At 37.8% G+C, this 14,521-nt stretch overlaps 1 protein-coding gene across 3 annotated transcripts in view; it reads right to left on the reverse strand.

The window, feature by feature from the left end:
- Utp6 (UTP6 small subunit processome component) overlaps positions 1 to 11,661 on the reverse strand; it is a 40,056-nt gene extending 28,395 nt beyond the window's left edge. For 2 of the 3 annotated variants that reach the window (XM_048794618.1, XM_048794604.1), the window contains exons 1-8: positions 11,433 to 11,661; positions 10,051 to 10,135; positions 4,582 to 4,623; positions 4,253 to 4,345; positions 3,957 to 4,058; positions 2,776 to 2,823; positions 2,280 to 2,343; positions 632 to 750 (exon numbers count right to left, since the gene is read on the reverse strand). In XM_048794618.1, the coding sequence (XP_048650575.1) occupies positions 632 to 750; positions 2,280 to 2,343; positions 2,776 to 2,823; positions 3,957 to 4,058; positions 4,253 to 4,345; positions 4,582 to 4,623; positions 10,051 to 10,135; positions 11,433 to 11,524 (645 nt within the window). In that variant the 5' untranslated portion in view covers positions 11,525 to 11,661. The remainder of the gene's footprint in view (positions 1 to 631; positions 751 to 2,279; positions 2,344 to 2,775; positions 2,824 to 3,956; positions 4,059 to 4,252; positions 4,346 to 4,581; positions 4,624 to 10,050; positions 10,136 to 11,432) is intronic. The other variant, XM_015501162.2, reaches the window with a different exon arrangement.
- Between the last annotated feature and the right edge of the window lie 2,860 nt (positions 11,662 to 14,521).

A 14,521-nucleotide genomic window follows, 5' to 3' on the forward strand; every position in this document is an offset into this window, starting at 1 on the left:
AGGAAATGATGGGCACAGGGGCCCACGCCTGTAAACCCAGCAGCTAGGGAGGCTGAGGCAGGAGGATCATGAGTTCAAAGCCAGCCTTCGTAATTTATGGAGGCCCTGGACAACTCAGTGAGACCCTGTCTCTAAATGAAATACAAAAAGGGATAGGGATGTGGCTCAGTGCTTAAGCATCCTTGGGTTCGTTCAATCCCTGGTACAAAAAAAAAAATTATAAGGAAAAAAATCTTTGTATTTTCACATACAAAGGTTAAGAGCAAATACTGGAACAATCTAAATGCCCAACAATAGGGAAAATGAAAGAGAAAATGTACCATTTTTTTAAAATAGTATTTGCCCTCAATCAGTCATGTTGAGACATCACTCTCACTCTATGTACACACACACTTACTTTTTTTTTTTTTAATATTTACTTTTTTTAGTTTTAGGTGGACACAATTTCTCTTTCTTTCTTTTCTTCTTTCTTTCTTTCTTTCTTTCTTTCTTTCTTTCTTTCTTTCTTTCTTTCTTTCTTTCTTTCTTTATTTATTTATTTTTAATGTGGTGCTGAGAATCGAACCCAGTGCCTCACGCATGCTAGGCAAACGCGCTACCACTTGAGCCACATCCCCAGCCCCACACTTACTTCTTGATAGAGTTTTGGACACTCTGGATGAAAGCGCAGAGCCCGAAGAAACAGTTGCCTGGCACTTTCAGAAGATAAGCGATCTTCCATTTCCCATTTGGCCGCCATAATCCACAAAGCTATAAATGATAAAACACCAGACTTCCATTTCAGTGAATTAATCAAGTTAGGCAAGAAACTACCAGTGCTCCAAACTGAATACTCAAATGAAAAAAAATTTTTTAATCTTACCAAAAAGGAAAAGGCAAAAACAGAGGGAATTTCTAACTGCAAAGTTTTGTTGTTCTATCTAAAGTTAGAAAGAATAGCCAGACAGTATGGCACATGCCAGTAATCCCAGCTACTCAGGAGACTGAGGAAGAATGATTACAATTTAGAAGCCAGCTTGGGCAACCTTGCAAGAGTTTGTCTCATAATAGAAAATAAAAATAACTGGAAATATATAGCTCAATGGTAGCGTGCTCTTGAGTTCAATCCCAAGTACTGCAAAAATAAATATTTAAACAAAATTAGAAAAAGTATTCTAAGCAAATAGAGGTAAATGCTAATATATTCATCCTGGATGTGGGATACATAAGTGCCTATGACCATATTTAATCAGCTCTAAAGCTACGATTGTTGTAAGTCACTAATTTTAAAGGTGTTAAAAGTTGGGAAAAAGTTCGTATTTTAGAATCAACAAATTAATATATTTTGTACTCTTCTCTACATTTAGAATAGAACATAATTTTTTTTTAAAAATGTTGTTGTTTTTCTTCATGGGAAATTAACCCCAAGTTACTACTCCAACTATTTCCCTACAGATTTAATAAAGGTTAACCATCATACCAAGCAAGGCTGCTCCTGATAAAAAATGACCCATGGCTGCTATCCATATGGACTTTGTAGGAAGGCCACAAATGGTGGCGAGCCATTGCTTTGAGATTTCTTGAGCATGTGACTCCTGAAATTGAGCATGGACCGTCCTAGGATCTCATCTTTAGTACTTCCACTTAGGAAGTTCTTCTACCCACTCCTATGGTCTCTTCACCTTACAAATGAACTCTCACTTTGGGGACCAGAGACTGGCCTCCCAACTGATAAGAGCACTTTGCTGAAAAAAAATGCCACAAGTTGTCTTCTGTCTCTGAGCAAGCAGGTGACAAATGTAGCCTTATTGTGCAGTCTGCTTGAGCCTAATACCCTGAGAACTGGTACTGGAGTACCTCCAGTACAGAATAACACACCATCCACTCCTTACTCACAAGAAAAGTCTTTCTCTTATAAAACATGAGTACCTACTCTGTGCCAGTCAACATTCTAAAATCTGTGTTAATATTTTCCCCTTTAAACTGAAATCCCTCACATTTCACTGCCTCCAAATTAAATGTCCCTCAAAGGATTATACAGATTTTATTTTCCATCAACTAAAAAGAAACATAATCCTTCCTGTCCACAGATAGAACACCTGGTATAGTAACTATCAGTACACAGTAGCCAGAGATAAACTAAGAGGCAGCTTCAGGAATAAAAACTGCTGCAGCCAATTGCCTAATAAGCTTAAGTCCTCAAGATAATTTCTCTTAAGTTCATCAAGCACAGTAAGTTCCAAAATGACTTTAGTCTAAATAAAATACAGAAAAAGAACACGAGAAGGACTTCACCATACCTGGCTTATTTGAATGAATAGCCAACATGGCAGAGAATACCTTGCTAAGTTGAGCTTTGGTAGCCTGTAAAAAGAGGAAGAAATTTTTCTATTTCCTGCACAGAGATATCATCACTATTAATCTATAAACAGTATCTGCTGAACCCTTACCAACTATAAATTTAATAGGGCAAGATCTTGCTAGGGACATATCAATAAGTAAAGACACATTCATTTTCTTCTTGAACTACTAAACATACACATTCTAAATTTATAATGTTTTAAGGTTTTTGTGAATATGCACAAAAACTATTTTTTTCAACTGATATGGAAGCAAATTAAATAGGCATTCAGATATATAAAAGTTACAATGAAGTACAGCTTCAGCCTTCTGGGGTTCTTTTCCCATTTGTTAATCCTACACCTTTGGGGAAAATATGGAGTTCAGTAATAAGTAAGAAGTTTAAAAGGTAGACAAATAGAAAGTAAAAGAGGAGCAAGACTTTGCGTTACTCACCCATTTCTTACAAAACACAACATAGGACAGCCAAAGTTGAACATCATCCTACAAGAAAAGCAATGCAGTAAGCTGCCTTGATCTTTATATATGATACATTTTTGCAATAATTAACTTTATTGGAAACAGGAGAATTTCAGAAGATCCAATGTATTAAGCACATTCTTCAGTCCTTGAAACTCTTCCCTCACTGAGGTCTTGGATTTCTTAACCATAATTGAGTGAGATTCTCCCCTTCCATCCATCATGCTCCAAAACAAAACAAGTTGTCCATCCAATTTGTTCAATGCAGTTCTGAAATGGCCTCAAGTATAGAAATACAAAGTTTATCATTCCCAGGAATCCAAAGCACTTCCAATGAAACATGCCCATTCCCAGGCCGAACTTGAAGAATATCAAGTTACTGAGCTCCAGCCAGCACCTAATCATTTATCTTCCACCTCCACGACTTCAATGCTCTTCACTTAAGAAATACATCCAAACATCTCCCAGGTAATTTTATCATTTTTAATGTATCAAATAACACTGTTTTTAGCACCTTCCTCAAAGAAAAACAAGAAGGTATAAAGACCCGCACAGTTGCACACACCAATAACCCCAGCAACTCAGGAGGTAGAGATGGGACCACAAGTTTGAGGCTACTCTCAGCAACTTAGTAAAACCCTGTCTCAAAATAAACAATAAAATGGGTTAAGGATGTAGCTTAAAGTGACCCTGGGTTCAATCCCCAGTATCAAAAGAAGGTTTAAGAGATCAATTTCTTTCCCTATTTTTTGGTACCAGGAATTGAACCCAGAGGTGCTTAACCACTGAGTCACATCCCCAGATCTTTTTTATGTTTTGAGACAGGGTCTCGCTGAGTTGCTTAGGGCCTCACTACATTGCTGAGGCTGGCCTTTGAACTCGTGATCCTCCTGTCTTACACTCTGAGTCACTGGGATTATAGGCATGTGCCAGTGCACCCAGCTGAGAATGCTTCCATCAGTAATACCATCATTAGAGGGCTGGGGATATAGCTCAGTTGAATAGTGCTTGCCTCACAAGCACGAGGCCCTGGGTTCAATCCTCAGCACCACAAAATAATAATAATAATAATAATAATAATAATAATAATACCACCACCACCATCATTAGAATAAATATTAAGACACTCAAGTTAAGTTGGACACAGTTGCACACACCTGTAATCCCAGTGGCTCAGAAGGCTGAGACAGGAGGATGGCGAGTTCAAAGTCAGCCTTAGCAAAAAGCAAGGTGCTAAGCAACTCAGCAAGACCTTGTCTCTAAATCAAATACAGAACAGGGCTGGGGATGTAGCTCAGTGGCCAAGTGCCCCTTGGTTCAATCCCTGGTACCTCCCCCGCAAAAAAGGACACCCAAGTAAAGACTGGAGAACAATGCATTGGAATATTCAACTCAGTTAGGTATAATACACATCTTCAAAGCTCTTAGAGTCACAGATGCATTTATCACATACTTTCCACTTTGCTGAAGCACGTCGGAAGACACCTTGTATCCGGTGAACAATAGAATGCTCAATCTCATCCTTCTTAAATGAATATTTAATGCGCTGAAAGGGGACATAAAAAACAAAGCTTCAGTTTACTCACATTTACAAAGTAGCATTACTACTTGAGCATTTAACAGTATTAGTGAAGAAAGCAAATAATTACAAATATCCAGTTTAGTCCAGGCACATTAAACAATTTTATCAACATTACCTGTCGCCCAAACATAAGCTCTAGCTAAGCAGCCACACTACTTAATTCTGTATTTTTTCCAATTTCAAAAAAATCATCAACTTACTGTTCTTCTTCTCTGGATCAATTCCAAAAGATTAATTTCATACTGGGAAAGAAAACATACACAAAAAAAGGAGAAAAAAATTATAACCTTTTAAATATAGGAAATACATTAAAATTATGAAAGATAAAATATCAAATACGAAAATGTAAAATAGAAAAATTTTGCTATCAATGAAAACAATTTGTAATAAAATGTCTATAATTCACTGAAAATTCATTTAACTTTATTAAAATGAATTCTTCACAAGTGTGGTGGTATGCACCTGTAATCCCAATTACTTGGGAGGCTGAGACAGGGAGGATCACAAGTTCGAGACCAACTTAGTGAGATACTGTCTCAAAATTTAAAAAATTAAAAAAGCTGGAGAATGTAGCCCATTTAGCACCTCTGGGCAAATTCCCAATACTTCCAAAAAAAAAAAAAAAAAAACCACTTGTAAGTCTGAGCTGACACATAAGTAAAGCAGATAAAGAGGTTGTACTAGCTGAAACAGGTGTGACAAGCCTAATGGGCTTCTCCAACCACCACCTCTAAAATACCACTTACAAATCCCAAAGATCTCAGAAAAGCACTACTATATAATCACTCTCTAAGCCACAACTGGAAAAATACTAGAGACAGAAATCTCACAAGATTGCAAGTTCATTTAAAAACTGTTTTACCTGGAGCTAGGGATATAGCTCAGTGGTAGAACACTTGCCTAGCCTGAGTGAGACACTATATTCAAATTCCAAAAGAGGGGGAAAAAAAAAACTTTGAGAAAAATATTTCAAGCACAAAAAATCCCATGCAACTATCACAAAGTAACACCAAAGCCTATATTTGCTTCAAGTACTCTTCAAAAATAAAATGTTTCAACTGGGAATAGTGGTGCATGCCTATAATCCCAACAGCTCAGGAGGCTGAGGAAGGAGGATCACAAGTTTAAAGCCAGTCTCAGCAATTTAGCAAGGCCATAAGCAACTTAGTAAGACCCTATCTCAAAATAAAAAATAAAAAGGGCTGGGGATGTGGCTCAGGGGTAAAGGGTCCCTGGGTTCAATCCCCAGTACCAAAAAAGAAATAGAACATTTCAAATAAACATAAAGCCCCCTATGTACTAATCTTTGATTCCATTCTCACTCTCCAGAACTAGCAACTATCCTGAGTTTATCACTTCCAAGAATGATCCTGAACTTCATTATAATGCTTTTTTTTTGGATACTAGGAACTGAACTTGGAGGCATTTTACCAATGATGTATTTCCCAGCCATTTTTATTTTAATACAGAGTCTTGCTAAGTTGCTCAAGCTGGTTTCAAACTTGTCATTCTCTTGCCTCAGCCTCCCAAATCACTGAGATTACAGGTGTGTGCCATGGCACCCAGCTATAATGCTTTAATTGTCTATAAGTGATATTACGCTACATTCATCACTCCATATTTTTTTTCAACATGACTTATGTGTGTGTGTGCTCATGAACATGTGGTGAAGATAGAATCCAGGGCCTTGTACGTGTTAGCCAAGCTGTCTACCACTGAGACCAGACCTCAAAATGACTTCAGATATATCCTTGTAAAAACCCAAAATTCAAGGTCATGTTATATAATATTCCATGTTCAATGTGGAATTTGCCTTTTTTCTTGCTGTTCCATAATCTGTTTCTAATTTTTTTTTTTTTTTTTTTTTTTTTTNTGCTTTACACTGACCGTTTGTGGTTTTTGTTTTGAGATTGGGTCTTGTTAAGTTGCCTAGACTGGCTTTGAATTTGCTGATTGAAGTGGACCTCAAACTTAGCATCCTCCTGCTTTATTCTCCCAAGTTGCTGGGATTATAGGCATGTATCAGCTTACCATTAATTTTGTTTTTTTATGTGGTGCTGGGGATTGAACCCAGGGCCTTGTGCATGAAAGGTAAGCACTCTACCAACTGAGCTATGTCCCCAGCCCTCTAATTTTTCTCTATTACAAAAAGCTGCTATTTATATTCTTGTACATATCTTCTTATGAATACAGGAACTTTTCTCCAGAGTATACACTATCTACCAACACTAACATGCAATCATGAGGCAATGACTTTTCTCCATTTAAAGTGATTCCCTGTACACCACTGGACTGGATCAGTGCCATGTACATAGCAGGCCCTCAATATTTACTCTATAAATGAATAAATGAAATTGCTGGATCACAGGTATATGCATTTCAATTTTATGGATCATTAAAACCTGTACTCAAAAGGGATTGCACCAATTATTTTTAAAATGTTTACTATTGTGATGAACATAAGGCAGACTATGCATGGTCTTAATTTATTTACCTGATTACTAATGAGGCTTGCATTGTTTCCTAAGTTGAATTATGAAATGATGTTCTCCCTTTGGGAATTGCATGTTAACAAGATCTGCCCACTTTTCTTTGTGGTCCTTTGTTACTTTCTCTTTTTTTCTCTTTAGTTGTAGTTGGACACAATACCTTTATTCTATTTATTTATTTTTATGTGGTGCTGAGGATCAAAACCAGCACCTCACACATGCTAGGCGAGTGCTCTACCACTGAGCCACAGCCCCAGCCCATGTTACTTTCTTCTTGATTTGTAGTTATTCACATGTACATATGTCATTCTTACTATATGTCTTATGAATATTTTCTCCCACTTTGTGGCTTACCTTTTCACATTAATTGTGGTATATTTTTTGCATAGACTATTATTATTGTTTTTAACATCTCCTCTGAAAATGAGTTGTGCTTTCACAGTCTCCTCTATTTTATCTTTCCCTACCTGAACTCATTCTTTCATAGATTTTGTAAAATACTTAAAAGTTTTCTCCCACATTAAAACTTTCAATTCGGGCTGAGGATGTGGCTCAAGTGGTAGCGCGCTCGCCTACCACTGGCATGTGCACGGATCTGGGTTCAATCCTCAGCACCACATACAAATAAAGATGTGTCCGCCAAAAACTAAAAAAAAAAATTAATAAATATTTTAAAAATTCTCTCTCTTTTAAAAAAAAAAAAAAACTTTCAATTCATCAGGAATTTATTTTCAGGTATGTGAAGACAAGATCTAATTGAAACTTAAACTTCATTGATTTAAAAATGCCATTTGTACCAGCCACAATGGCGCATACCTGTAATCCCAGTGACTTGGGAGGCTAAAGCAGGAGGATTGCAAGTTCAAGGCCAAACTCAGCAATTTAGGGAGGCCCTAAGCAACATAGCAAGACCCTGTCTCAAAAAATAAAAGGGGTAAGGGATGCATTTGTGGTTCAGTGGTAGAGTGTTTACCTAGCATGGGTGAGGCACTGGGTTCAATCCTCATAAAAATAAATAAATAAAAATAAAATAAATATAAAAATAAATAAAGGTATTGTATCCATCTACAATTAGAAATTTTTTAAAAAGGGGGGGAATGTAGCTCAGTGGTAAAGCATTGCTGGGTTCAATCCCCAATACCAAAAAATAAAACAAATAAATGTCACTTACAAATTTATACAACTGTGTGCAGGCAAGAAAAAATATATATAAAAGAATGTGCAGGTAGGTACATATGTATGTGTGTATACTTTTTAATGTGCTTATTTCAGTTATACTCTCTGAAACTAATCCAACTAATCCACAGGTAGCTCAAGTATTTAAAGAGTGAGATCATTTGTCACATATCTCCTCAAGCATCTCTAGTGCTTTCAATGACTGCTCCAATAACAAGGTTTCCAAATTTGTTGCCTTTGAACCAACCTCTTTAAGAGTCCTTCTTAAAATGTAGTCTTGAGGCTGGGGATATGGCTCAAGTAGTAGCGCACTTGCCTGGCATGCGTGAGGCACTGGGTTCAATCCTCAGCACCACATAAAAATAAAATTAAAGATATTGTGTCCACCTAAAGCTAAAAAACAAATATTTTAAAAATAAAAAATAATTTAAAAAACGTAGTCTTGAGTCTAATACAATACTACAGATATGGATTGATTAGCACAACACATTATCTTTCAAGTCAACATGTTTTCAGTGCCTACCTGCCAATGTCCTTTGCAATTTTACCCAGCACACTATTTTAGTCAATCTTGTTCAGTTATAGTGTTGATACAATATGCTCTTGACTTTTTTGGGGGACACTACTAGTGATCAAACCTAGGGCCTTGTGTGCATGCTACACAAATACACTTACTACTGGGCAACATTCCCAGCCCCCATGGCTTATTCTGAATTAGCAATGTACTACAAACCTTAGGACCACTCCAAAACAAAACAACATTCTCAGCTAAGTCTCATGTAGTATTTGTTCAACTATTTGTTTTTTTGTAATCAATCTCAATTTTTTTTAATATTTATTTTTTAGTTTTAGGTGGACACAATATCTTTATTTTATTTTTATGTGGTGCAGAGAATTGAACCCAGTGCTTCATGCATGCTAGGCTAGCGCTCTTCCTCTGAGCCACAACCCCAGCCCTTCAATCTCAAATTTTTAAGTCCTATAACATTTCGTCGTTCTTGTGTGTGGTTCTGGGGATTGAACCGAGGAGTGCTCTACCACTGAGCTACATCCCCAGTTCTTTGTCATTTATTTTTTTTATTTATTTTGAGGCAGGGTCTCACTGAATTTCCCAGCCTGGCCTTGAACTTGTGATCCTCCTGCCTCAGCCTCCTGAGTTTCTGGGATCCCAGGTGTTCACCATTACACCAAAATAAACATTTTGTCTTATTTATTCTTTCTGAATCCTGATTCTGTCATCTGACATAACAGCTATTCTCCCCCATCTAAAAAGTGATTTGGCCTATATGTCTTATCTTCAAACTTTCTACCTATTTAGAAAATGGAAGTAATCACTGGGCACAGTGGCAATGCCTGTATTCCCAATACCTCAGGAGGCTAAGGCAGGAGGATCACAAGTTCAAAGCCAGCCTCAGCATCTCAGCAAGACCCTGTCTCAAAATAAAAAATAAAAAAGGGCTGGAATATAGCTCTAGGTGGTTAAGTGTCCCTGAGTTCAATTCGTGGTACCAAGAAAGAAAGAAAGGGAGGAAGGGAAGGAAGAAGTTCCTGTCTCAAAATAAAAAATAAAAAGGGCTGGCAATGTGCATCAGTGGTAGAATGCCCCTAGGTTCAATCCCAAGTACCAAAAAAAAAAAAAAAAAAGAATCTTGCCGCATACTTCTTTACAAATTGACATACTTAGACTTTCTGGCTATCCACTATCATCACATTCACATCCCTGTCTTGCCTGCTAAGAGATAGATCTCTTGCTGAAATCCAGATACACATTGTCTCGATCTACTAACTCAATAGAAAGAAAGAGAGAGGAAAAAAAATTCAGTTTCACTAGGACTAAAGCCTCAGTAGATGATACAACTCCCAATAATCACCTCTAATCCTGTTCAAAAATATGGATCTAATTGCAATTCTGGAATTTGGCAAAAAACTAATGTTAATCTCACCATTCTCTAATTGACTTAAAATTTGTAAGGAGATTTAAAAATAAGGAAATTATTCACTTACTTGAATATAATTTATAAAGTCTTCCTTAAAAAGGGCTCTTCGCTGTATTTTGTATTCTAGATCAGAAGCCTTCTTAATGATAGCCCTGAAGAGAAAATTATTTAAACTGCAACACTTGAAAAAAATAAAACTTAAGTAACTTTAGCTTTAAAAGAATTTTTTTAATTACCTTGGATATATTTAAGACACATAATAACCAAAACATAATTCCCATATATAATTTTCTTTCACAGGCAAATAATATCTTACACAATTACTTCTGCATTTCTAAGATTAGGATATATTTTAAAATTTTCAGGATAGCCATCATAATTGATTGCCAGGGTATTTGATATTCCTACAAGCAAAATTAATGTTAAGTGTTTTATGCTATTTACATATAGTATTAATAAAGACTTATTTTCCTCTAAATCAAGGTTATTAGGTGTATATTTCTTGTAGACCAGAATTAAACCCAGGGGCTTACACATGCTAGGCAAGGATTCTGCCAAGAAGCTATATCCTAGCCCTCCACACTTAGGTTTTTATAATAATCAAATGTCTATACTAAAATTCTCTTATTCCTATATGTTCAATGTGTAAAATTTTTTTAGAAACCTGTATTGTCTATATCTAAAAAGGCTTATTACTATTACGGATCTATGGGAGAAGAATCACCATTCCTTAGTTAAGGACTAAATGTACAACATGTGTATATTAGGAAAATTTAATGCAAGGTGTGCAGAATATTTACGTTTAGTAATAATAACATTTAATGAACACTAAGAGTCCCCAATGCTATATTCTGTTTCATTAACAAATACTTTTAGACTCCCAGTCACATGACTGCATCCAGAGTCATTGTCTACCAAAGAAATAGTCACGGAAAACCACTAAAACTACTAAAAGTGATTGACAGATTATTGAATGCCAACCTGTGTGTCAGGCGCTGTGGCTAGGATTGGGAGTACATAGGAAACGAAATCAAATGATCCCCCTCTGCCAAGTCTTCCACTCTCGGGCTCTTGCAGCATTCTGCTGACATCTCTACAGAAGTACATTCTACACACCGATTTAAACTGTAACCGAAATGTTTAATTTGCCTGAAATTCTCCCACCATCCAAAGTGCCTTGTTAGCTCCTGGTGGATAGGGATTCCGGTTTATCACCTTTATATCCCCAAAACCCTGCTCCATGAGGGGCTGTCAGTATATCCGATGGGTAAATGGACACCTTGTAAAGGATAAGAATTTCATTCTGGTCATCCCCAAAGCCCGGCACTGGGTTTATACCACGTTAGGAAAAATAAACACAACCAAAGCATCTCCAGCCCGGCCGGGGCCACACGCACGCCCAACCTCCCCTCAGCCCGCTCCAGCCCTTCCCTTTCCCACCCCGCTCACTTAATCTCCGCACGACTGAATAGTCCAACGCGCTCCAGCTGTTCCAATTCCGGGATTCGATCTTCTATGCGTTCCTGGATTATCTCCGCCATGAGGTCTGCACCGTACGGCCCCGCAGGAGAAGCTCAGCAGGCAACAGGCGCAGGAAGCGCCCACCTTCTAGTCTCCAGTCCCAACCTTAAATCCCGCACGTACTGACGAAACGTGCTCCCTACGTCCCGCCTCTTCCGCTTCCGCCGTCGGAAAAGATCCTTCGGCTCTTGCGGCCGCTGTCACCCCCTTGTGGCCTACGGTGGAATTGCAGCGAGAGACCCCGCGGTCTTGGGCAGGACTCAAGCGGAGGGGCGGGGCGAGGCTAGAGGTGGGACCCAATGCGCGCGCAGCCAGACTCCGGCAGGGATTGAAAAAAGCGCCTCCGGGTCTGAGTGATTTACCTGGCGACAGCCCCGCGGGTGCAGGATATTGTCTGGTTTTAACGTGCTTCGGTCCCATGGCCCTACTTCCCAACACCGAGGTCCTGAAAAATAATTTTTAAAAAAGCTCATAGAGGAAGATATTAGGTAAAGGACGTAAACATTTCAAAAAAATCAGTCATGGAAATCGTAGGGGCTGCTAAGGCTGACCCCGCCACCCAAAAGACTTAGTCCTAGCTTTCTGCTAGATTGTAAAATAGTGTGATAACAGTTATTACACTGGGTTCTCCCGTGCCAATTAGAATCCGACTGGGTGATTAAAAAGGAAAGAAATGTGTTATTTAAATATCTTAGCTCTGTAGACACGATCTTTTAAAACACGTGACCCTGCGTAGATCAGACACTACAATTTGTTTTAGGAAAGAAGGTTTTGGTATTGAGACACAGACCCGCCTCACACCACCGCCCAAGCAACTTAGCATTTCTAAGAAAACTATCAGGCAACCCAGCTTGGAAGCCATATTGTTGGTGTAATTACTAAACCTAAAAATAATAATAATAATAATAATAATAATTGCATGGCTTAATTCTTTTTAAGTTCTGGAAGATGTTAAAAAAAAAAAGCAGGAATTCTTGCTAAACCTGTTTATTTCAACATTCGCATTAGTACCTTGATCTTATGTGAATTATGAAAGGGGAATAGATTTAGCAATTAACCAGGTTCCTTCCTTTTTTTCATTTCACATTTTACCCCCTGGTCTCAGAAATGAGACAAAGGTTGGCTTGGGCTTCATGGTTTCTTAATTCAGTTGTAATATTTGAGGGAAATTAAAGGAATTATGGGTGAAAAACAAAGATGCAGCCAGCCATAGGTGGTTCACACCTGTAATCCCAGCAACTGGGGAGGCCCTGAGAGGGGAGGATTGCAAGTTCAAGCCTGCCCTTAGGGCTGGAGTTGTAGCACAATGGTAGAAAGCTTGCCTAGCATGTGTGAGGCATTGGGTTCCATTCTCAGCGCTGCATATAAATAAAATAAAGGTCTATTGACAACTTTATTAAAAAAAAAAAAAAAAAGACTGGCCTGGACAATTTAGGGAGGCTTTGTCAAAAAATAAAAAGGGATGGGGAGGTAGCTCACCAGTAAAGTATCCCTGGGTGCAGTCCCCATTACAAAGAAAAAAAAATTAAAAAGACCAAGAGGCAATGTTTTTGAAATAGTAAAATCTCTGGGTTCCCTGTTAACAGTAGGAGTTGGGATAAACTACATAGTAAGTTAAATGATTTTCCCCCTATTTTCCTCACTGGAAATGATAGAGCAATGTCTAGCATATAATAATTACTAAATAAAAAAGGTATGAGAATAAGAAAAGGCATTTACAAAGTTTCTTTAAGTGCAAGGAAGATTGCAATCTCTATCAAATTGTAATCTTTCATTTCAAGGCAAATTTGATAGCGACCTTAAGAAGTTAACTATGTTTTGTTTTGTTTAAGGTATTGGGCAACTTAGCACTGAACTACATACATCCCCAGTCCTTATTTTTTATTTTGAGACAGGCTGGCTTAACTCTTGGAGACTGGTCTTCAACTTGCAATTCTCCTGCCTCAGCCTCTTGAGTAGCTGGAATTACAGGTGTGGGCCACTGCACTTGGCTAACTATGATTTTTAAGCCAACCTAACTATAAATACTCACCTCCCTTATTTGAAATTTAGCTTTTATGTTTATATTGCTCTAAGAATTATAATGGAAATAGCAAACTTCCTTTTCACTTCTTCATCTCATAATAATAGTTACCACTTCTCAAGGGCTTACTATATGCCTAGCTACTATGTGCTCTAAGTTCTTTATTTATTAACCCTCCTAATCACATTACACAGATATTTTAAAATATCAACACAAGGAGCTCATGAAGAAGTAAAAAGTACCTACTAAGGGCTGCTGGTCTAGGTCAGTGGTAGAGAGTTCTTAGTGTGCTCTAGGACCTGGGTTCCATCCTCAGCACTCAAAAAAAAAAAAAAAACAACCTGCTAGAGAAAGCCCAAGACAGCAGAGGAAACCATTTGCACAATGGATGTCCCTCAGAAAATTTGTTTGTTTGTTTTAGTCTTATATTTTATCTTTAAAATTCAGCAAAGATGTCAGATTAGTAAGGTGGTACTGACCAGGAGGGAGCACTGGGAAGCTTTCTGCATCTGGGAATGGTCTGTACTTGATCTAGGTGACCATCACATGGATGTATACATGTGTAAAAATCTACCCACTGAGGTATACACTTAGGATTTGTACACTTTATGAAAGTCATACCTTAAATAAGAAGTAAAAGTTAATTACCAGACTCTAAATATATCATTCTCTTCAAGAGCTCCAATTCATTATTCTTATGTGTGTGGCAAAGTCAGAAATATTGCAATAAATGAGCAGTACTTCCCCTCTCTCAAAGAGTTCACGTGAATTTGGTGCTCTAACCCACAATATATTAGTATTTGTTTTAAAATAAATTCGTATGATTTTTTCCCCCAGATTGTCAGGTAAGATTAATCCCAATATGTTGGATCCTGATCATCCTAAGGCTTAGAGGAACACTTGGCCCCCATTCTGATGTGATGAGCCAGTGGGAAAACTGCAGAGGGCTCTCAGTTAGGGTCCTGAGAAAATCTCTCTTTTTTAAAAAAATTTT

This window comes from Marmota marmota, unplaced genomic scaffold (genome assembly GCF_001458135.2).
Source record: "Marmota marmota marmota unplaced genomic scaffold, marMar, whole genome shotgun sequence".
Lineage (NCBI taxonomy): Eukaryota > Metazoa > Chordata > Mammalia > Rodentia > Sciuridae > Marmota > Marmota marmota.